This window comes from Canis lupus, chromosome 1 (genome assembly GCF_048164855.1).
Source record: "Canis lupus baileyi chromosome 1, mCanLup2.hap1, whole genome shotgun sequence".
NCBI classification, from domain to species: Eukaryota; Metazoa; Chordata; class Mammalia; order Carnivora; family Canidae; genus Canis; species Canis lupus.
The window spans coordinates 110,543,909-110,566,567 of NC_132838.1; the positions used below are offsets into that span (position 1 = coordinate 110,543,909).

Sequence of the window (22,659 nt, forward strand, 5' to 3'; positions counted from 1 at the left end):
CGCCGCCTATCCCACTCCCTCTGGGGTTCTCAGCTCCGACCCCTCCTCAGAGCGGTGGTCTTTACATCCTCTGCTGAATGCCTCCCCTGGCTCCGCCCCAACCCATACTGAGATCCACGCCCTCATTCTAGGCGCGTCCATCCTTCTCCCCCCGAGCCCCTCCCCGGGTCCTACCCTAGGCTCCTCCTCTCTTCCGCTAGAGGCCGCGCCCCGTCCATCAGGCCCCGCCCTTCAGACCGCCTTCCGCGCCTTTTCCGCCTAGTAGCATAACCTATTAGCCCCGCCCCCTTCGTAGAAAGGCCACGCCCCTCCTTGCCCCTTGGTGTTTACCCGCCCCCCGCCCGCTTCTGAGCTCCGCCCGCTGGTCCTCTGGCCCCGCCCCCGGCCCCGCGCTGCAGTGCCTTCCCCACCGCGGCCCCGCCCGCCCCCGCCGAGCGGAGCAGAGGGCGGCGGCGGCGGGTGCTGCTGCTGCTGCTGGAGCGGCCCCGGAGGAGGAGGCGGCGAGGATGGCGGCGGCGTCGTGGGCGCGGCGGAGATGAGCGCCCGCGGCCCCAGGCCCAGGGCGGCGTGGCCGGAGTGGGCGGGGGTCCCGATGCAGGCCCGAGGAGGGCCATGGGGCAGGTCCTGCCGGTCTTCGCCCACTGCAGTGAGTAGGGGGAAGCTCAGGCCTGGTGTGGGGCCCAGAGGCTCGGGTGGGCTCCTCCCCAGTAACCCCTCCGTGCCGGGTCGCGGGAGAATTGGGATGGGGGAGGAGATGAAGGAGACAAAGGAAGCTCTCCCCTCCCCCCGCATTCCAGTGGCGACGGGGGCAGCCTGACCCGGAGGACCTAAGTGAGTCCAGGCGGAGGTGGGGGGCACCGAGGTAACTGGCGAGGGTCGCGCCGGGCTCTAGGATATGGCGCCGGACCCCACCCAGGGATGAGGACGCTCTCCGGGAGCTGTCCCCTCGCCCTGGTGCTGGCCGCAGCCTGCGGGGAGGGGAGTTGAACGGAGGGGTAGAGCCAGGATAAAGAAGAGGGATCCACACTCCACCCCCCCTCATCCATCTTCGCATCCCACCTCCGTCTTCTGCCCAGACCCAGAGGCTTCCCCGACCTCGCCCAAATTGTCCAACATCCTGTCCCTTGGAAACAGCTATCCCTGGGTTGGGGCCAGGACTCCTGGGTCCTTACTTGAGCTTTACCACTGATTAGTAGTAACCCTGGAAGACACCCATTATACTCCGGGCCTCCGATTCCCCAGCTGCCAAAACGAGGTGGGGACGGGGGTGGGGGGTGTGCATCTGATTTCAGTTTCCAAGCAGCATTGAGCATCTCCTGTAGGCAAAACCCCAAGCTAGCTTTGAGGGGCTAGGTTCCACAATTGAAAAATGCCTTATCTGATCCTCACGATCTCTGAGATCAGGGCTCTAACAGTCCTGGGCTAACATCTTCTGTCTCACACCCCCGTGGTTCCCGCAGCTGAGAATTTCAACACTCTCAGATCTGGCCACTTGCATGTCCTAGGAGTCCAGATGCCAAAATTCTGAGCATTTGTTATTTCAACATTAAAGGACATCATCCCAGCATCCTAAGATCTTGCCCTTACTTTGGCTTACAAAGGAAGGCCCTACATAATCCCTACTTACCTCTCTCTGCCCTCATCTCCCACCCTTCTTCCTCCCAGTCACTCTATTCCACCTCTCTGTTCCTCAGATTTGCCAAGCATAGTGCCTGTCTCAGGGCCTTTGCACTGGACTTTTTTCTCTGCCTGCAAGACTCTTCCCTAGACACCTGTAGGATTCCTCACTTCATTCAAGTCTCTGCTTAAATATAATCTTATCATAGAAGTCTTCCTGATCCACCTGTCTGAAATAGCATCCTCTCACTTTCACTTCCCTTACCCTGCTTTATTGTTTTCTGCACACTTAGCACCCAGCATCATATATTTGTGTACTGTCTATCTCAACCACGTAGTATAAGCCCTACAAGGCAGGGATTTTGTCTGTTTTGTTCATATTTGTATTCTCAGTCTAAAACAGTGCCTGGTACATAGTAGGTGTTCAATAAAAGGTTTTTGAAAGAATAACTGATTGAAGCCTCCTAAAATTCCTAATTTGAAGACTCTAAGATTAAGATTCCTGGATTTGAGGGGCACCCGGATGGCTCAGTGGTTGAGCTTCTGCCTTTGGCTCAGTCATGATTCCGGGGTCCTGGGATTGATTCCAGCATTGGGCTCCCTTCAGGGAGCCTGCTTCTCCCTCTGCCAATGTTTCTGCCTCTCTCTCTGTGTCTCTCATGAATAAATAAAATCTTTATTTATCTTTAATTTTTATTTATTTATGATAGTCACAGAGAGAGAGAGGCAGAGACACAGGCAGAGGGAGAAGCAGGCTCCATGCACCAGGAGCCCGACGTGGGATTCGATCCCTGGTCTCCAGGATCGCGCCCTGGGCCAAAGGCAGGCGCCAAACCGCTTCGCCACCCAGGGATCCCAATAAAATCTTTAAAAACAAAATCCCTGGATTTGAGCTTATAAGGGTGAACTTCTGATAGCACTATAGTAAGGTTTTACAGTCTGTAGAATGTTCTAAAGGTCCTGTGATTCAACTATTCTAAGATTCCTTAATTCGGACCGTCCAAGTTTCCAGGACTGGCACACTTCTGTGATTCCGACAGTCTAAGCTTCTAAGAATCTTCGATTCTTTCCTTCTCGCAGAAGAAGCTCCGTCTACAGCCTCCTCTACCCCTGACTCCACAGAAGGTAAGTGGAGGGGGAGGATGTGAGAGTGAGCCTTGAAGGGGCTCACAGCTGGGCCGGGGGGTTGAAGAGAGGGTCAGGGTCCCACTTAGAGTAGCTCATACCCTCCTTTGCTCACTGCAGGAGGGAATGACGACTCAGATTTTCGGGAGCTTCACACAGCCCGAGAATTCTCAGAGGACGAGGAGGAAGAGACCACGTCGCAGGACTGGGGTACCCCTCGGGAGCTGACCTTCTCCTACATCGCCTTCGATGGTGTGGTGGGCTCTGGGGCCCGCCGGGATTCAGCTGCCCGCCGCCCCCGACCCCAGGGCCGCTCAGTCTCTGAACCGCGAGACCCGCCCCCTCAGCCTGGCCTGGGCGACAGTTTGGAGAGCATCCCCAGCCTGAGCCAATCCCCGGAACCTGGGCGCCGCAGTGGCCCTGAAACTGCCCCTCCGGCCGGACGCCCCCTGGAGGACCTAGGGCTCCAGCTGGACCAGCTGGGCTGGGCGGCCCGGGGAGCGGGGTCCGGAGAAGACTCTGCCACAAGTAGCTCCACCCCACTGGAGGACGAGGAGCCAGACGGCTCGGAGGCTGGAGAGGCTGGGAAAGGTGAGATGTCAGAGGCGCTGGGACCGAAGCCACAGGGTGGGTGGTCTTTCCTCAGGGCAGCTGCAAGGTGAAAACTCACGGCCTTCTCTTTCTAACGCGCCAGAACTGGACCTACAACTCGGACTCCCTCAGTCCTTACCGCCGCCGTCGGAAGTCTTGACTCCGCAGCCCAGCCCGGGCTCTGGAACCCCTCAGGCGGGTACCCCGTCCCCACCCCGATCCCGGGATTCGAACTCTTGGCCTGATGAGCCCTCCCCGGACCAGAAGGAGGAAGAGCCGCGGGGGCATCTGGAGCAGGAGCCAATCACGGGGCAGTGCCTCGATAGCACGGACCAATCAGAATTCACACTGGAACCACTCCTTCTAGGTAATGTGCGTGAGTGAAGGTGCTCCTTTGGACCACAGCGAAAGTGGGAGGGTCGGCATTTAAAGGGACCCACCTCGCGAAGGAAGTGAGGATCCTGGAGAAGAGAAGGTATTGCCGTTGGCTAGATATAAACTCCGCCCTTTTAGGCAAATTTTCCCGTTATCTAAGATTGCCATTGGCTTTTTATATAGTTGTCCCTCCCACGTTGAGACTTGAGCCCTCCTTTGAGCATTACGATTGGCTGGTGGCTAAAAAAAAAATTCCCCTTTTGGGGTGCTCCTCCTAGAGGCTGCTTTTGGACAGGACAGATCCCCGAAAAAATAACTGCTGTCTTCTGGTTGTGGCCATGGGACATTAATAAGTTAACTCTGCGCCTTTTTGAAACGCTCCTCTGCCCTGACCGCATCCGTTGGCCCGTTGCAAACAGACCCCACCTTCCTCTAAAATACGCTTAGCCTCCACGAATGGCCGTGGGTTGATTACAGACAGCACTGCCTTTGGGTGTTTACAAAGAAAGCCACCCCTTTCTGGAACTGTCCCCACCTCTAGGGAGAGCCATTGGCTGGGTACACAGGGGCCCCGCCCCCTACTCCCTCCCTGCGAGTTCCACCGAAGCGGGCAAAATCCCTGAGAAGTAGCGGTGTCCGCAGCCTCTCACTTGGAGCCGAGATGGGGAGTAAAGGTGGGCTTGCGGAGCGGGCTGGTGGGACGGGGTTGGGGAACGGCGTCAATGGGTCCAGATTCTCTCTTATGCCCCTCAAATCTGCGGGTATGTTTCCTACTGGTCCCAGATTCCCTGGAGCTGCCGGCGGAGGCTGGGGGTGTGTGGGGGTGTCTAGAGAGGGAGTGGAGGGAGCACGGGGTCCCCTCTCCCCCGAGCGGAGGTTTTGGGGCCTGAGAGCAGGGAGGCCCCCTTCCCCCAGCCTCAGGCCCAGGCGGCGCTGTCACTCAGGACCTGGACAGGCCAGCACAGCTGTGGGCCAGGCCCCCTCCCCCCAGCGTGCCTAAACTTAGCCCCCGCCTAAGACGACCCGGCCCCTCCCCCACCAGTTGGCACAGGCCCTGGGGAGCCTGCAAGGGAGGGCCCTGCATTGCGGGTAGGGGGAGGCCTGCCCTAGTTAGAGATAGATGGGAGGACGTGTTATCAGGATACAGAAGTGAGGAGAGTCAGACTCTGAGGGGGATCAGTTTGGAAGGGTCAGAATTTGATCCAAGTGAGGGTCAGAGGGTGGAGCATCTGGAAGGGTATTGGGCTCCTGGTTCAGGTCTCAGATGGGATCACATTATTGGGAAGGCCGTTAACATTTAGATGGGCAAAATGAAACGTTGGAGGGGCACCTGGCTGACTCAGTGGGTAGAGCATACGACTCTTGATCTCCAGTGGTGAGTTCAAGCCCCAGGTTGCACATAGAGCCCCCCTCCACCCCCCAAAAAATGAAGCATTAGAGTCTGGAGGTCAGGGCTCAGGGTGGGCTTGTGAGGCAAATTTAGCATCTCAGAAAGGAGTCAGAAATTTGAATCAAGGCTTAGAAAGGAGGATTTTTTTTTTTTTTGAGGATGGTATTTTTAATACATTTAGGACTTAGAAGAGTGTGCTGGTGGGAGTATCAAGAAGATACCACTTTACACTTGTCAGGTTGGCAAAAAATGAAAAGAACAATAACACCCATTATCGGGCAGGATGTGAGAAAAGATCACTCTCAAGTTGCTCATGGAAATGAAAATTGTTAATAGTTCTGCTAGTAAGCAATCTGATAATACTAAGGACATTCAGAAACACAGGACTAGTCCACCTGGCCATTTCACGTCTGGGATTCTATCTCAGAAATAGAACCTCCCTGCAGGGAGGTAAGAATATCTGTAGAAGGCTGGTGCTTACAGCACTGTTGAGGAATGGGGGTTAAGAAACCAAATGAATGACCCAGCAATAGATAAATGTTGAATGAAACGAACGATGGTACAGCCACACTACAGAATACTGTGGAACCCTTATAAAGAATGAATTAAGAGGGATGCCTGGGTGGCTCAGTGGGTTGGGTGTCTCTGCCTTCGGCTCGGGTCATGATCCCAGGGTCCTAGGATCAATCTTGCATCAGGCTCCTTGCTCAGCAGGGAGATTGCTTCTCCCTCTGCCTGTCACTCCCTCTGTTTGTGCTCTCTCTCTTTCTCTGACAAATGAATAAATAAAATCTTAAAAAAAAAAAGAATGAATTAAGAGCTATTCCAACTGACGAGGAAGGAATTCTAGGAGGGAAAAGAGTAGGACGTGCATGATGCAGAAAAGTGTATATATGATTCTATTTTTCATAAGCAATGACCAAAAATTGCATCCACACATACTCTATGGGCAGGACTGAGATTAAGGGAATTTGCTAGATGGTTAACTTGGGCTTTCCAGGAGAAGAGGGGAAGCAGCTCGGAATAAAAGAAGATAACTAGAAATTGGGAAATTGAGTTCAGGTGCAGGCCAGGTGTGTTCAAGAAGTCAAGGTTCAGTCCTGAGACAGGAAGCAGAAGGTCAAGAGATCAGTCAGGCCAGGTCCAAAGCCCAGACTGATGGTCCCCTCTCCCTCCACAGTGGCGGACCTGCTGTACTGGAAGGACACAAGGACGTCAGGAGTGGTCTTCACAGGCCTCATGGTCTCCCTGCTCTGCCTCCTGCACTTTAGCATCGTGTCCGTGACCGCCCATGTGGCCCTGTTGCTGCTCTGTGGCACCATCTCTCTCAGGGTTTACCGAAAAGTGCTGCAGGCCGTGCACCGGGGGGATGGTGCCAACCCCTTCCAGTGAGAACCCCTGGCCCCTAACCTTGACCTCTGTCTAGACCTCAGTGTTGACCAAATGGGTGGTGTGGCCCTTGAACTCCAACCAGGCACAACTCACATTGACCATGACCCACCCTGTTCTTGTTTCTGACTCCAACCTGACTCTGACCCCGATTTCCAGCCCTAACCTCTCTGATTCTAACCTCTTACCCTTAATCCTTGACCTCATCTCTTGCCCCTGACCTTGACCCTAGGCCACTACACCTGGCCTCCTCACACCCCTAGTTATTGCTCATGTCCCAGACACACCCCTCAGACTGGGCTGGTCCACACAGTGAGGTGCCTGACACCTCTTTGTCGTCCCAGGGCCTATCTGGATGTGGACCTGACCCTGACTCGGGAGCAGATGGAACGTTTGTCCCAGCAGATCGCGTCCCGAGTGGTCTCTATGGCCATCCAGCTGCGGCATTTCTTCCTGGTAGAAGACCTCGTGGACTCCCTCAAGGTGCCCCCGAAACCCCCACTGCCCTCCTGGGTTCCCAGCTTTCACCTTGCTGCCCCTGGGGGGTAGGAGGGCCATTGCTGGGTAAGGTCACAGCCTGGGGACTGCCCTGCGGGCTCTGCTGACACTGACCCTCACCTCCAGCTGGCCCTTCTCTTCTACATCTTGACCTTCGTGGGTGCCGTCTTCAACGGTTTGACGCTTCTCATTCTGGGTGAGCTGGGAAACCTGTGGGTGGGGAGGTGGGTCACTGGGGTTTGGTGGGGGACAAGGTTCTAGATGGAACTGTTAATCTCTTGGGAGAACCCTGATCCCCATTTCTGTACTTACAGGAGTGATCGGTTTATTCACTGTCCCCTTGCTGTACCGGCAACACCAGGTGGGTGTGACAGGCCCTCCATTGGCAGTGTCCCAGCAAACACAGGTGGTCTGACTCCTCCCTCGCCCCCCACCACAGCCAGTGTCCTACTGACAGATGTCCCAGCCAGGCACAGGTGGTCTGCCTACGGCCCCTCCTCAACACAGCTAGAGTAGAACGGATATGTTTCAACAGCCAGAGATAATAAGCATTTTGATTGGGGTCCCCTTAGCAGAGCCAGGATCCTATTGACACGCCCCAACCCAAGGCAGGAGGACTAACCGATGCTTTCACCCCCAAACTGCCAGGGACTGACATCTCGGTCAACCTTGGGTGGGATGGCTGTGGCCCAGAACACTGAGAGAACCGAGGCCAACTGCCATATATCCTATCCGGAGACAGGCAGATGGACTGACATTCCCTTTCCCGGCACAGCTGAGAGCCAAATGATACACATGTCTGCCAGAGATAGTACTAACTCCCTCACATGCTGGAATCATCAAGACTCTCAAAGGCGGTCACACTGTGATTTAAACTAGTATTTAAGTCAATCCACGCAGCGACTTGACAACCAACCCCGATGCCCCATACTCTCACCCGACTCACACACAGACACACGCACGTACAACTCACTCGAAGATTAATAGTCATTCCCGGGAAACAGACTTACTGGCAATTTCCTGCGTGTCTACCCGACATCATTCCCCACGCAGAGCTCGGCCCGACCGACTGACACCTCAGCTTGAACTTCTGACTTTCAAGGGTATTTTATTAGGCTTGGAGTCGAAGGTCCAGTGGTGGGCCACTCTCCCCAATTGCTCATTTGGAGGTGGGAGAGGAAGCAACCTCCTGAATGAATCCGGAAGAAGCTCTCAAATCTCTCCTTTTTGGTCTTTTCCAGGCCCAGATGGACCAGTATGTGGGATTGGTGACCAATCAGTTGAGCCACATCAAAGCTAAGTAAGGGCATGGGATGGAGATGGATGGGATGGGGGGGGGGGGGGGAGAAGCTTAGGAACTTTTTCCCGGATATTATCTATCCCTAAATTTCTTGGGGTTAATGTCCCCTCCTCAAAAAAATTTCAACGCAGGCCATTAGGTGGAGGGCAAGGACTGGCTCGGGGCACTCAGCTTGCCCGCGCGCACACACACACACACACACACACACACCCCGCCCCCCATCCAGATTTCCCCATAGTTCTTAGATTCCTATGTCTCTTGCCCCACCTCATGACTCCACTTGTTTCTCCCTCAGGATCCGAGCTAAGATCCCAGGGTCCGGAGCCCTCGCCTCGGCAGCAGCTGCAGTCTCTGGATCCAAAGCCAAAGCCGAATGAAAGGGGTGTCTCTGCCCTCGGGACGCCTGCCCCCATCCCCTGCAGCCCTCTGCCCAACTCCATCTCCCTTCCGTCCCCGCCCGCCCTCCGCCTCCGCCCGAGCCATTTCCTGAGCGGCCAGGACTACATCTCCCAAGAGGCTCTGCTCTAGGAGTCCCGGAAAGGCGAGGCACCTTTGGCCGTGGCGCCTGCTGGGACTTGTAGTCGCCTAGATAGGCCACCCGCCCTGCACTTCCGTGACCCCGCCGCTGGAGGCGCCGTGAGAGATTGGTGTCTCCTGGACGCCACTAGCCCCAAAGCCAGGGCTTTGCATGGGGCCCAGGGGAGGCCTGAGCTTGGATTTACACTGTAATAAAGACTCCTGTGGAAAACCCAAGGCCTCCTGTGCTTCCAGCCTCCTCCAGCTTTCACCTTCCTGCACCGAAAAGCACCTAAGTGGTATTCACGGAGGAACCTTCCCCAGCCTTCCAGAAGAAGCTCCCTCGTAATCTGTTTATATTATGAAATGATCGAGGGGAAGATGCTGAGAGACCCTCTGTCCCAGGGCTAGTGTGACGGCAGCTTTCCATGCCTCTGCCCAAGGCAGACATCACTAGTCGATCCCCGCACCCTACCTGCCAGGCAGCCCTCTCACCTGAGCCCCAGACCCATGCCCACCTGCCTTCTGGACAACTCCCCCCACAAACATGTCCACACCTTTTATTGCCCTACCTGATTTCCAGCTCAGGGATATCCCCTATGCCACTTTGTCACCAGGCAAGAGACCTCTTTACAGCCCTAGATTCCTACTTCCTCAGCCCCAACACCTAATAAGTCAGGAAGCCACGGCTATTCTCTTTCTCAAATGTCCTCATCCAACCACCTCTTTCTATCTACTTGCCTTGGGACCAAGTAAAGGGCCTCATGGCTTTTCTGGGCCTCAGATTCCAAAACCAAGGGACAAGGAGGCAGGAAACTGGGTGCTAATGACCCAGAGACCTGGATTTGAATCCTGGCTTCACTACCTCTTGGCCATGTGACCTTGAGCAAGTGACTTCACTTCCTTTTTTTTTTTTTTTTTTAAAGGATTTTATTTATTTATTCATGATAGACACACACAGGGAGAGGCAGAGATATAGGCAGAGGGAGAAGCAGGCTCCCTGCAGGGAGCCTGATGTGGGACTTCATCCCAGGACCCTGGGATCATGACCTAAGCCAAAGGCAGATACTGGACCATTGAGCCACCCAGGTATCCGGTAATTTCACCTCTTGAAGCCTCAGTTTCCTCAAATGGAAAACTGTCATCATAACTGTGTGGACTTGTAAAACCCTTGGTGCAGGGCCTAGCACACACTAAATGCCCAGTAAACAGAAGCTGCTTGTGAGCTATGACATTGTTTCCCCGAATCTCAGTCATTCCCTCATTAACCTTCATGATCTTTCTATCACCCATTCTGCTTTTCATCTAATATTTTTCTTTAAATCGGTTAATTAAAAAGAAAACAAATGTCTTTTAAAAATATTTTTTTTATTTAATTTTTTGAGGGAGAGCATAAGCGAGCGGAGGGAAGGGAGAAGCAGGCTCCTCATTGAGCAGAGAGCCTGATGCAGGACTCGATCCTAAGATCCTGAGATCATGACCTGAGCTGAAGGCAGACACTTAACCGATTGAGGCACCCAGGTGCCCTGAAAACAAATGTCTTTAAAAAAAAAAAAATATTTCACGTCTATGGAAGTATCACTTGCTAGAAATAGAAGGTAACAGTAAAAATAAACACAAAAGTATTAACATTTAAACGGTTTGTTCGTGCATCACCTAAAATCATCTCACTTGCCGCTAGAGACGTATGTCACATTTTAGGAGATAGATAATGATGTTGCAGGACTAGTAGTTACAGCCCCGGTCTTTGTGTGTAGGGGTTGCCTAGCAGCAGCTATGTAACAAAAAAGAAGAAAAGAAAAAGAAAGAGAGAGCTTAAGGGGGCTTCGCTTGAATCTAGACCTGCTAAGCAGGGACCATGTTCTCCATTTCCAAATTTAAAAATAATGAGATTTCCTAAATATGTTTTTATTCACACTTTCCATAAGATAGTGTCGCTTCGTAATGAAGAATGGAAGACGGTGTCTGGCTTGCTTAGTGGAGCTTCTATTCTTGATCTCAGGGTTGTGAGTTGGAGCCCCGCATTGGGTGTAGAGATTACTTCAAAGTAAAATTAACTACAACAACAAAAAAAACCTATAAAAAATGAATGGAGAAAGAGGGACTGGTTGAAATTATGGGTTGGGGCACTTGGGTGGCTCAGTTGAATGTCTGCCTTTGGCTCAAGTCATGATCCCAGGGTCCTGGGATCGAGCCCCACATCCGGCTCCCTGCAGGGAGCCTGCTTCTCCATCTGCCTATGTCTCTGCCTCTCTCTGTGTGTCTCTCGTGAATAAATAAATAAAAATCTTTAAAAAATAATTATGGGTCCAAGAATGGTTAAAGCCCCCAAGCCCATCCTTAGCACCCTTACAAGAATCTAGAAACAGGTTGGAGTTTGAAACAACCTTTAGGGAGTGCACCCCAGAGTTTTATATCCATCTGCTCATTTTGATTCCTCCACAACTGGAATCAGTTGTACTAATCTTGTTTTCCAGATGAGGAAATCGAGGCTCAGAGAAGCATGGTCTTATATCCATCCTACAAACATTTACCAAGCATATGCTAAGTTCTCAAGCTCTCTTTAGGCAGTGGGGACTCAGAAATAAACCAAAACAAAGTCCATAGTGTAATGGAACTGATATTCTAGTGGGAACAGACAGACCATAAGCCAACAGGCATAGAATATGGTAACTGGTGATCAGAAGTGGAGAAAAGCCCATCAGGGTAAGGGGATAGAGTGCCAGGACTTGCTATTTTAATTTTTTAAGGTTTTATTTATTTATTCATGAGAGACACACACAGAGAGAGGCAGAGACATAGGAAGAAGCAGGTTCCCCATGAGGAGCCTGATGTGGGACTTGATCCCAGGACTCAAGATCAAGCCCTGAGCGGAAGGCAGATGCTCGAGCACTAAGTCACTCAGGCGTCCCCAGGACTTGCTATTTTAAACTGAGTGGTCAAAGAAGACCTCACCAGGTGGTGGTATTTGAGCAGAGGCCAGAGCGATGGGGGGCAGTGAGTCAGTGGACATGTGGAGGAAAGGAGATTCAGGCAGGAGGATCAGCAAACACAAAGGCCCTGGGAAAGAACCATGCCTGGTGTGTGCAGCAGGAGATCTGTATTCCAGATGCCAAAAAAATGAGGACAGCAGATTAGGAGATGGGGTCAGAGGAATGAAGGAACTACAATATAGAGATTTTTAAAGGCTGTGGTGAGAACTTTGACTTTTATTCTGAGATGGGAGCCCTCGGTAGGTTTCATGTGGTCCAGAACGAGTGACTTAAATTATAAAAGGGTCACTTTTTTGTATTAACAATTACGATGGCACAGGTTTGATTCCCCCAGGTGAATGGGTCGTGTAGACCAGGGTACGGTACTAATCTGCTTCTAAGCCTAGATTTCCTTGGCCATAAGATATAGGTGCCTAAATTGATGACCTCTAGTGTCTTAAGCTCAACGGGTACAGAATTTCTGTCATCCCGTGGCCTAGGACAGTGCCTGGGACTCAGTAGGCGCTCAATAAATATTTGAAAGAACCCTGGACTCTGTAGGCCGGTGAAGTTCCACAAATGAACAGCAGGTGTCGCACCAGCCCCATAACCGCCTACCCGGAGTCCGCGGGGCTGGGTTTCATCAAACTCTAGCAGGAACTCGCTCACTCGAATTCGGGTTTTTTTTTTTTTTTCAGGGAACGGCCTTCTGAAAGCCGACTTATGAGTTTCTCCTCCTAAAAAAAAAAAACCAAACTTCTCACTTGGATAAGGGGACTTCGGGCCCTTTAACAGCTAGAGGCGACTGGGTCCTGTCCCTGTCCCAGAATGCGCGGCGCTATGCAAATGAAGATGGTTTCCAAAGCGAGGATGATTCATACCATGCTAGAAAAAAGGTAACATTTTGGAAGGATATATGTCGTAGTTGGGGAGAATTTATAGATATCAGAGCCGACAATCTCACACCCTCCCAAACTGTACGACCATAATTGTAAAAAGATAGCGATTTCTGAGTTTTATATAGCTGTGTGGAGACAGGCAAGCCTTGCCCGGATGATCCTCAGTGGTCTGGGGTGCAGGCTTCAAACCTGTAGCTGTCTAGCGACAGAGTGGTTCAATTCCACCTTTCGGGCGACACAACAAACTTTTTTTATTCCTTTCAAACTGCACATTAGAGCGGATTGTCGTGAGAAAGAACATCCCTCTGCTCTACGCCTAGTCACGTCACTGCAATCCTCGGCTTCACATTTTAATCTCCGCCAGTCGGGTCTCTTCCCACGGTGACACTTTTCCTGGGAATATCAAAGAAGATTCCAAAAGATGATGAAAATCGTCCTTGATCTCTCCCCTTCACTTGCTTATTCTCCTATTCAGTGTATTTGCTCATTCGTATATTTAATCACACATGCACTTCTTCATAGGTCAGATATTCATTCATTCATTCATTCATTCATTCATTCATTCAACATGTATTTACTTGGTGCCAGGTGCTGGCACACAGTGTTGATCACAGCCCTGGCTCCAGCCTCATGATGTTCCCAGTCCAGTGAAGGAGACCAATATTAATCAATCATTAATTACACATTTAATGAACAATCACAAAGGTGATAACTACTGGGAAAGCAAGTGCCAAACTTAGAGGCCATGTAATAGGGAGACCTGAGTTCAGGTGAGGTGTCAGAGTTGCATGTGGGCAGACACCTGAAGGATGAGAGGGGATGAGCCAACAGAAGGGGAGAATATTCCAGGCCAGGGATCAAGGTGGCCCCAATAACAGCAGTGAAGAGGGTGATAACTGTACCTTCGTTCTGCACTCAGCATCGGCAGGCATAAGCTTCCCAACACCTCATAGCCCCATTCTGCAGATGAGAAAACTGAGGTTCAGAGAGATGAAGCCTCTTGTCCGAGGTCATCCAGCCTTGGTCCCAGGGCTCCAGGACTCTCAGACCCCTGGCCCATACTATTTACTACTGCCCTGTGCTGACTTTCACAAGCTAGCTTTTCACTGAGTCCTGTCTGTTCTGCCTCCTACTGTCTTTTCAATTCCGGTCCTCCTCTCTATCTCATAGCCTTGCCCCTATTCCAGGCTTCCCCGACACACACCAGCATGCCCACCTGAGGCCCCTCCCTGGTCTCCTGCCCCAGTCTTGCCCCTTTCTCGGCCAACTACCCTCCACTTGGTGGCTAAAGCTGTCTTCTTGAAGCAAAAACCTGCCCCTACCTTTCGTGCACTCAAAACCTGCCATGGCTCCCCAGTGCCCACAAGAAAAGATTTAAATTCTTAGTCTGGAACTTAAGCCTGCAGAATCCTGTCCTTGCTAAACAATTTCTCTACACACTTTGCTCCATGAACCTCTAGCTCCTTCAATGTATCAAGCCATTTCCCCACCAACAGCTCTTTGTACTCACTGCATCTTTTTCTATCCCCTTCTGTACTTTCTGTTTAGCCTCCAGAACTCAACTCATCCATCCCTCCTCAAAGAAGGATGACTCCCAGACCAGGTTATGTGCCCCACTGGGCTCCCCCAGCCCCATGGATTCCCCCAACCCTGGGCACTTTGGATCATTCCCGACAGATCTATGTCCTTCACTGGACTGTGAACCCTAGGAGGGCAGAGTCTGGAGCTGTCTCAGTCCCTGCTGTGTCCCCCACACTGCCCAGCAGTGGGCTGGGCACAGAGTAGGTACTTAGCAAATGTTTCATACTGATTAATAAATTAAGTGATTCCATCATGACAACTGCCCCTGCTTATTCTTTTACAAAGGCTTCCAGACCATCACTTCATTCCCAGAGTACTTGCTGCCGTGCAAATAAGACAGGGCTTGAATTTTGCAGTGGGGATGGTTCATCTGTATCTTTGAAAAGATGAAGTGGCAATATTTTTGGTTCATTCCATTTTAGGTTGGCCTCTATATGTTCATAATCCAGAAAATATGGTCATGGGAAAAGTAAAAGGAAACTCATCTTCAGTGTAAAGTGATCCATGTTTTTGTGGTTCATATAACCCTGAGGATTGCTAAGTATTTTTTTTATCTCTAGTACTGTGGGATGCGTGGTTCGAATTTCTCTACCTGTTCAAGCTTCACTCAGCTCATCCTGAGCATACAGGGGCTGGTTAAGTTCCTCTATTGTCAAGAAACCCCTAAAACACCCTTTGGCATTTCAGTTCCTCACGCCCACTGTTCTGCCTCAGTCCCTCTAAGAGGAGGCAAACTCTGTGGGAAGTCCTCTGACTGCTTAGCCTCCTCTGTCCTGTGGTCCTGCTACAGACTGATTCACAAGTGGGAGTCCCAGAATGTGTGATGTGTGTGTCCAGCCCCCTCAGCAGATCTAACCTGGCACCCTCCTGCCAAAGGAGGGGGACGGGTATCAGGGACAAACAGACCCTACAGCTTGGCAGACTCATATTTAAGAGCTTTTTATTGGCGACAGTGCAGAACCATGGCGGGAGGGTCGTGGCCCAGTGCCAGCCAGCCCCAGCCCCCCCACGGTCAGGTGCAAAATACAAAAAAAGAGAATCACAAATACAGCATGGGGTGGGGGCAGTCGCGGAGTCAATAAGTTGTGGTCCGGCAGGGGCAGGCCCTGCTCACAGTCTCACACTCACACCCAGAATCCTTAAAAGATACAGGTTGTAAAAATCTACGATCCCTCAGGCTCGTTCACAAGAGTAAAATCTCATGTCCCCAACACACCCAGAGTCAGGAGACAGCTGGGGAGGATGGGGGGCCATCAGAAAAGAGACACACTGGGGGGTGGGGGGGAGCGGGCACAAGACCAGGTGAGAACAGGCAGAGAAGAGACCAGCGTGGGAGGGACTCGAGAAAGAGACAGCCAGAGACACTGCCCCCAAACGACCAGAGGGGCCCGGGACAATCAGAAGAGACAGCTAGAGACAGCCAGAGGAAAACGGGAGCCTGACACAGGCTGCCTCGAAGGTTCCAGAAGCAGTGCTTCCAATTCAACGGCACTGCTTTGGGGGGCCGGACGTGACCTAGGCCGACGCTGCAGAAGCGCTCACACACACTCACGCGCACGCGCACACGCACACCCATATATAATATATTTATTTATACATAATAGATATAAGTGCCTTTCGGAAACCAGGAAAGGGATAAATAGCCACGGGGACGGGGGGCGCGGGGACGGGGCACGTGGAATGTTTCCCATGCAGCACAGAAGGCGGCGTGGCCCACCCGAAGTTAAAATTAAAAAAAAAAAAAAAATACCAATCAGCCTCACGGTAGAATTCCCATGAGGTGAAGCACGGGGAGAGTAGGGATGGGGAGCCCAAACCAAGAATCTGGGGCTGGGGGCCTGGGGGGCTAGGAAGCTGGGACTGTGGAAGTCCAGCCCCTTTGAGTTTGCCAGTCCGAAAATATTGGGGTTGGGGGGTTGGGGGTGGGGACAAGGCCTCAGCCTTTAAATCTTCTCCGGAAAAAAATACTGGGCCCCCTGGCAACCTCCCATTAGTCTCTTTCTAGAAAGGATGTAGGGGTGCCACGAGGAGGGAGAAGTGGGCGTCCTAGGCCGGGGTAGGGGGACAGGCCTTAGAGAAGAAGGCCAGGGCTGGGGGCTGCGGGGTCCTGAGGACAGAGGCCACGCGGGTGGATAACTGTCACCCCCACTCTTGATACTGTCACCCCTGGAGTCTAACTAACTCACTGTTGAGGGGAGGAAGGAGGCGGCTGGGAGGAGGGGAGACCAAGGAAAGGCTTTGAGGCGTGGGGAACACAATTCTCTCCCCGCCCCCAGCAAGGGTTCTGTCCCACTGGGCTTCCCTCCCCCGCCCCCCACTCCCCACCCCACAATCCGGCCAACCCGGTTCACAGTATAAAGCACTCCAGCAGGACGGGCATCACAGCGCCCCCCTGCTGCCTGAATCAGAGAGGCCCAGCAAGGAAGGCCAGGAGGGAAGGCTGAGCCAGGCTGGGAGGCTTGGGGTAACACTGTAATCAGAAAGGAGGACTGGGGGCTGAATTGGACGGTGGTTGTGATGGGGGATCCTTAGGAGACCAGAAATTCAGAGCCACTTTTGCTGGGAGGGAGAGGCTGGACAGCCAGGGAGGGAGGTTCACATTTCAGACTAAGTCTGGGTGGCAGGGAAGGAGATTATCATAGGGTGCATCAACTTCCCTTAAAGGGAGGCTCAATTCAGAGGAGGATCTAACCACGTGGAAATGTCAGATAAATAAGCTAAGGTCCGGAAAGCAGGGAGAACCGGCCTGGTTACCCCCTGAAGGGTGGGCGTGGGCAACATCGTGGGGCAGTGGTCTGTGGCGTTTCCTTGTCGGGCCTCTCTGGGAAGACTCCAGTCCACCCCGCAGCTCACCACCAGTACCCCTTTCCCTCCGCCCAAAGCGAGACACCCTCCCCCCACCCTCTCCCCTCCCATCCCCAGAGGTTGGGTTGAGGTGAAAGGGCCAACAGGCAGCTGGGGGGAGGGGGTCCATTCCCTCCCCAACCCCTGCCCCCAAAGTCACCAGCGTTCTGGCCTCACCGGGCCACAGAAACAAGAGGCGGCACAAAACACAAGGAGGTCCTCCTGTCCGATGACAGTGGTCGCAGAGAGTCAGACAGGAGAGGCAGGAAGGCCACACACCCGCTTTGTCTCTTCCCCTCTCTCTCATCCTCCTCCTCTTCCAAATCTCTCTCCCTTGTGTGTTTGTTTGTTTTGTGTCTAAAGAGTTCACAGAGCAAGAAGGGAGGGCGAGTTCAGGGGGTCGGTGGGCTGGTCACTGCCGCTGGGGCGTTGGGTGCCGGCGAACGCGGAGACCTCCGGGCAGGTGAGGACAAACGAGGAAGTGTACGAAGGGTTAACAACAGGGAAGGGGTCGCCGAGGACTTGAACTTCACTGTGTGTAAAGAGAGAAGCTGTCAGGTTGGGGGCTGCGTCTTGGCTGGTCTGGAAGGGCAGGGGCGGTGCTGGCGGGGGCGGCAGCAGCCAGCTGAAACCATCTTCCTTAGTGGATGCTGACCCCGGCAAATCTCTCACCTCCGCCAGCGGGCCAGGACCCGGCCCCTCTTCGTAGGGAATCTTGCAGCCCGGTTTGTGGGCCACCAGCACAAACTCCAGACGCTCCTTCTCCTTTTGGAGCTCAGCGATCTCCGACTCCAGCTCTGCCTTTTCTTCCTCCAACTGATCTGTCTCCTGAGGCGCAGTCGTGGAGAGGAGGGAAGGAGAAAAAGGCGGTGAGTGACCAGAGAAGGTGGGTCGGCGGAAAGCAGCTCCCTTAGACGTGCTGCGGAGGCCCCGGGGGCTGGAAGGCAGCTCCACATGGAGAGGAGAGACCTCCTGATATGGGGGTCCCGGTGTGCTATGGATGGGACTTGGGACAAGGGTCTTGCCTCCGAGGAGCCCATTTTCCCCATATGTTCAGTGGGAACTGAGAACGGTAGACATGGGGGGCTCTGGTTGCAAGAGGCACTCGGAGGTTTGTTGAACGAATGAGCAATCGTTACATGATTTTAATGCCACCTCCTCTTCTCCGTTATCCTTCCCTCCCCGTCTCCCAGGGAAGAGGCCAGGTGGCACAGGGAAGGAGAGGATCCCACCCCCTCTGCCCTGATTTCCTCAAAGGGCAGCGGGTCACCCTGCAGGCACAGCTCCCAGACCGAGGTGAATTGTAAAAAAGGGAAGGGAGCGGTGGCAGATGCCACCTGCCCATGGTCTGAGAAGCATGGGTGCATGTGACAAGAAACTGACCTAGGAGAAAAGCATTTTGTTTCCCAGACTTTCCGGAATGCCAAAACTAGGAGGAACCAGGAAGGTTCCACGAGGGATTGAAGAGATGGAGAAACTGAGTCCAAAATGGGTTATGGCTTGCCCAAGCCCGAAAGGGAGGAGAGAGGACAGGACCTCTCTTAAAGGTCATAAGCCAGGGCAGGCAGGGCAGGGAGTACATGAGGGGCTGTGTGTGCGGGGCGAGGGGGGGGTGTTTTACCCTGTCTGGCCACACCCGTACCTAGTTCCTTGAGAGGAACCTGTGGCAGTGAGCCAGGCCAAAGGCGCAGGTGGCAAGGGGTAGTGGATGGGGAGCCCCCCACCTTGGGTCAGTGTACCCTCACCCTGCCCCAGGGACCATGCTCACCGCCTGGAGCCGGTCAGTCAGCTCCCTCCGACGATTCCTACACTTAGCTGCTGCCAGTTTGTTTCGTTCCCGGCGAACCCTTCTCTTCTCCTCCTCCTCCGGAGTCAGCTGAATAGGGGAGACAGAGGCCATGAGGTTTGGGGACATGATGCACTGCCTCCATCCATTCCAAACCTCCTCTTCTTCCAGAAGGCCCAAGGGCCAGAAGAGGACCCCTCTGGTCCTCACTGACTGTGGGCAAGGTTTCTGTGGCACTAAAGCCTTGCTGGCCCCTCACCCCATGAGTGAGAAAGTTCCCACCTCTCTTGCTTCCCACTCCCAGCCCCAAGTTCGGGTGCGCCTTACTCACCGTCTCCTCTCGGGGTCTCCTAGGCCGGGCTCGGGCGGGGCGGGCAGGCCCAGGTCCACTGGTGGTTCCGCTGGTGGAAGGCCCACCGCTGCCACTAGCTCCGCCACTGCTGTAGCCACTCATGCCCGGCGTGGAGTAACTGGTTCCTGGCATGTCGTAGGGGTCGACAGCCGGGGGCTGGGAGGCCAGTGGTTGCCCCTGGGACTGGGCCATGGAAGAGATGAGGGTGGGTTGCACGAGCCACTGGAGGTCCTGGCTGGTTGTGATCGCGGTGACCGTGGGCACGAAGGAACCGGGCATTTCCCCGAGACCGGCGCACTCCTACGGGGTGACACATACACACACAGGCGTAGACACACAAACAGAGACACCGACACACACACACCCAACACACATACACACACCGACCCCGTGAGTGAGCACAGGGCGAGCGGGTGTGGATGTGTGTGTCACAGGCAAAAAGCCACAACACCCACCCTTCCACTACACCGTGACGCAGTGGTTAATGAGAGGATTTCTGCTCAACTGGCTTCTACCTCCTCCTTCTTCTTCGGGGAAAGGTTGCACGGTTCCAGCGGGTGGTGAATCACACCCCGGGTTGGTGACTCTTAGGTGGGGGGGTGGGGAGGAGGCTGGACACAGCCGGGTGACAGAACCCCCGGGAAGGAGTCACAGCCACACACACAGCCACAACACCCCACCCCCACCCCAGAGGCAAGGGGAGGGAGAGGGAGAGGCCTTAGGCCAAGCCTTCCTCCACACTCACACACATACACACACTCCTCTGAGCCGGGGGGACGAGAGACTGGAAGGTCCATGAGACCTCCGTGCAGGGGAGGGGGGTGGTTCTTAGTTAAAGGGGTGTTGGGGGACTGGCCTAGGAGTTTAGAACAACGTTTCAAGTAATTGTCTCTCCACGGAGTGAGGCCGACAAGTGACAGGTTACGGTGGACGGACAGGTAGAGAAAAGTGACGACCCGGGTTCCCTCAGCCTGCCACGGGGAACGAATGGAGCAGGTCCCGAGCCCCCCCAGCCCCAGCGGCGCTCAACTACCCCCACCCCCAAATGGAATCCTAGAACTGCTCGGCAGGCTTAACTACTCTCCCGGGGGCGTGGTGAGGGATGGGCTGGCTCACTGGCCAATCAGAGCCCTGGAAACCCAGAGGGGGCGGGGCTCCTGGAGACCACCTGGCTGGTTCCCCCAGGGTTAGCGTTTCTAGTCCCCTCTTCGGACACAGCGGAGGGATCGGGCGTCCGGAGCAGGGGGATTGGGGCTGTGTCTGTGTGTGCCCTGGGAGGAGGGTGACGGGCACCCATGTTTCCCAAAGAGACCCCGGCGCACGGACGCCCGCCGCCCCTGAGATCGGAGAGTCCTGATCCCCGCAAGGTCCTCGTGGATCCATTGGATCGCAGAGGGTCGCTCCTGTCGCGACAGGAATCCCATCACTCGGTCTCTAGAGGCCCGTAACAGAGACCCCAGTGCCGAGGAACCACGAGTTCCGGGGACGGAGGGGAGGGGGAAGGGAACTGCACCCTACAAATAGGAAGGGAAAGTTGATTGGCCAAACCCCGCGCCGCGGCGGCCAATCGGAGCGCCGGGCTGCCCCCTCCCTTAGCAACGTGGCCCCGGCGTTCCAAAATAGAACGCTCCGGGACGTCAGGGGCGGGGCGGACGAAGGGGGCGCCGCGCGCCGTGCGTGCCCCGCGTCAGACGGAGGATTCCAGCGCGTCAGCCGTTACGCACGGGTCCCCCGTTACGTCTCCGCGCAGGAGGCGGAGGCTGCGCTTCCAAGCGAGGGTTCGAGGCCAGCTTGCCGGCGGGATCGAGGGCAGCCCGATGCCGGAGTAGGCGCTCCGATGGAGAAGGAAGGGGGAGGAGGTCACTGGCAGCTTCCCTGGGGTTTCGCCCACCTGCCTAACTGCTCTAGCTTCAGGTTGGGGACTGAGTCGGGAGCAGTCCCGGAGCGAGCTAAAAGTTCTCAGCCCTGCCACCGCATACACGTTGCACTGAACGGAGCATTCTCCCCACCCCCAAGCTTACCCCTCCGCGTTCCCTCCCTGCGAGCCGCGCACACCACCAATTGCAAACGCGTCCCGACTCTGCAGTTTGCAAAGTGTGCGGTGAGCCTGTCTCTTCTCAGATCCTGAGTTTCGGTGCGTCTTTATTTGGGGAGGGGGGATTGCTCGCTCCACCCCGATTTAAAAATAAATGAAATAAAACCCGTAAAGCAGCAGCCCAACCCTCCAGAACTTACCTGGGAGGCGGCGGCGGTGGGTGGACTGCCGAAGGAGTCCACCGAAGACAGATACTGAGACTCGGCGGAGGGTGAGGAGCTGCACCGGGAGCCGGAGTCGTAGTCTCCGGGGAAAGCTTGAAACATTTCCCTGGGCACAGGGGGGGCCCTGTGACCACGCTGAGGTCGCCGGGAAGCCAAGGCTATGGCCGGGTGGAAAAGAAAGGTGCGAGTCCGGGGTGAGCCGAGCGCGTCCCCAAAGCGCGCTGTCCGAGAAAACTCGGGATGAGGGCAGCGTCCCGCTCCAACAATGGCAAAGTTTCTGTGCAATTCCTCTGCGGTGCCCAGGCCCCCACAAGATGCCGCTGTGCCTCGAAAGTCCAGGCTCCGTAGGACCCAGGGGCGTGGGGGGGGATCGCTCCCCCAGAGGCTGAAAGCGCTGTCTTGCCGTACAGAATCTGCTTCGGGTGCGGTCTCCTCCACGCGTCCAGCGGGTCCCACGGGGGGAGGGGAGTAATAAAGAAGACAAAAAGAGTAAGTCGCTCCTCCAAAATAAAATGTAGAATTATCTAGAAGAATCCAGCCCCCAAAACTTTCTCGCCGGAAAAAAAAAAAAAGCTGAACTTCACAGCCCCCAAGAAGAACCACAACAATCAAGTCCCCAAGTCCCAGCTCCGCCTGTCCCCGCCGAGGCCGTAGCTCTCAGTTTTATGAATGAAGCCCAAAGCCGCCAGCCTGTATTTATATGCCCGGGGCCCGCCTCTCTGCTTACGTCACCCTACCCAAGCTCCACAAACTTCCTAAAATCTCTGGCCCCGCCGAACGCAGCCCCGCGCCGTCCGGCAAGAGGTCTGCCCTGGCCTCGGTCTGTCCACCTGCATCACCTTCGCGACCCTGGGGGTCGCGGGGGCTACGTTCCAGAGCCCTCGGCGGGAGGGGATCCCGGCCCCGCCTCCCAGAAGTTCCTGTGACGCAATTAGCCATATAAGGAGCTCGGCCGGCGCGGCTGAGTGTTTGTTTGGTATCCTAGCAATTACGTCAGAGGGAATCCCTCGCTCGCTCGCGCGCTCACCCCGCGCGCCTGCGGAACCCGCCCGCGCCTGCGCAGTACCGCGCCGCCCCGGGGGCTGAGTATTATTAGGCTCTGAAACTAGCCTGGGGAAGACCCCGAGAAGCGGGTACCCCTCACCTCTGGCAGGCCCCCTCAGTT

General features: G+C 54.6%; 2 protein-coding genes, 1 long non-coding RNA gene and 1 other non-coding gene across 7 annotated transcripts; 2 read left to right on the top strand and 2 right to left on the bottom strand.

Annotated features, from left to right (window-relative positions):
- Positions 1–441: 441 nt before the first annotated feature.
- Positions 442–9,033, top strand: RTN2 (reticulon 2). Of its 2 annotated transcripts, XM_072774556.1 has the most exons (10): positions 442–646; positions 2,698–2,742; positions 2,863–3,333; positions 3,437–3,700; positions 6,279–6,486; positions 6,832–6,970; positions 7,112–7,181; positions 7,300–7,346; positions 8,227–8,285; positions 8,581–9,033. In XM_072774556.1, exons 1-10 carry the CDS (start codon positions 613–615, stop codon positions 8,660–8,662), a joined length of 1,419 nt encoding a protein of 472 aa, XP_072630657.1. In that variant the 5' UTR covers positions 442–612; the 3' UTR covers positions 8,663–9,033. The 2 variants fall into 2 exon arrangements, with proteins under 2 accessions (XP_072630657.1, XP_072630666.1); XM_072774565.1 differs by lacking the exons at positions 442–646; positions 2,698–2,742; positions 2,863–3,333 and adding an exon at positions 4,250–4,382 and having other exon boundaries at positions 3,593–3,700.
- On the bottom strand, positions 7,149–8,689 carry LOC140603877 (uncharacterized). Its single transcript, XR_012006861.1, has 2 exons — positions 8,553–8,689; positions 7,149–7,195 (listed from the first exon to the last, which is right to left on the bottom strand). It is a non-coding gene; the product is annotated as an uncharacterized lncRNA (long non-coding RNA).
- Positions 9,034–12,820: 3,787 nt separating the features above from the next.
- On the top strand, positions 12,821–12,907 carry TRNASTOP-UCA (transfer RNA opal suppressor (anticodon UCA)). The gene has a single exon. It is a non-coding gene; the product is annotated as a tRNA-Sec (tRNA).
- A 2,269-nt stretch (positions 12,908–15,176) lies between these two features.
- Positions 15,177–22,223, bottom strand: FOSB (FosB proto-oncogene, AP-1 transcription factor subunit). Of its 3 annotated transcripts, XM_072774596.1 has the most exons (5): positions 21,471–22,181; positions 19,215–19,535; positions 18,866–18,973; positions 17,770–17,925; positions 15,177–17,629 (listed from the first exon to the last, which is right to left on the bottom strand). In XM_072774596.1, exons 1-5 carry the CDS (start codon positions 21,594–21,596, stop codon positions 17,627–17,629), a joined length of 714 nt encoding a protein of 237 aa, XP_072630697.1. In that variant the 5' UTR covers positions 21,597–22,181; the 3' UTR covers positions 15,177–17,626. The 3 variants fall into 3 exon arrangements, with proteins under 3 accessions (XP_072630697.1, XP_072630680.1, XP_072630691.1); XM_072774579.1 differs by having other exon boundaries at positions 15,177–17,925; positions 21,471–22,223; XM_072774590.1 differs by lacking the exon at positions 21,471–22,181 and adding an exon at positions 19,691–20,836 and having other exon boundaries at positions 15,177–17,925.
- Between the last annotated feature and the right edge of the window lie 436 nt (positions 22,224–22,659).

What these genes read in the sequence shown, in the direction of transcription:
- RTN2 (XM_072774556.1), top strand. Translation starts at nt 613, where the DNA reads ATGGGGCAGGTCCTGCCGGTCTTCGCCCACTGCA. An exon ending in TACCCCTGACTCCACAGAAG is followed by an intron (nt 2,743 to 2,862) that starts GTAAGTGGAGGG and finishes TGCTCACTGCAG; the next exon opens with GAGGGAATGACGACTCAGAT. An exon ending in GATGGTGCCAACCCCTTCCA is followed by an intron (nt 6,487 to 6,831) that starts GTGAGAACCCCT and finishes TTGTCGTCCCAG; the next exon opens with GGCCTATCTGGATGTGGACC.
- FOSB (XM_072774579.1), bottom strand. Translation starts at nt 21,596, where the DNA reads ATGTTTCAAGCTTTCCCCGGAGACTACGACTCCGGCTCCCGGTGCAGC. An exon ending in CCACCGCCGCCGCCTCCCAG is followed by an intron (nt 19,536 to 21,470) that starts GTAAGTTCTGGA and finishes GTCACCCCGTAG; the next exon opens with GAGTGCGCCGGTCTCGGGGA. An exon ending in GGAGACCCCGAGAGGAGACG is followed by an intron (nt 18,974 to 19,214) that starts GTGAGTAAGGCG and finishes TCCCCTATTCAG; the next exon opens with CTGACTCCGGAGGAGGAGGA.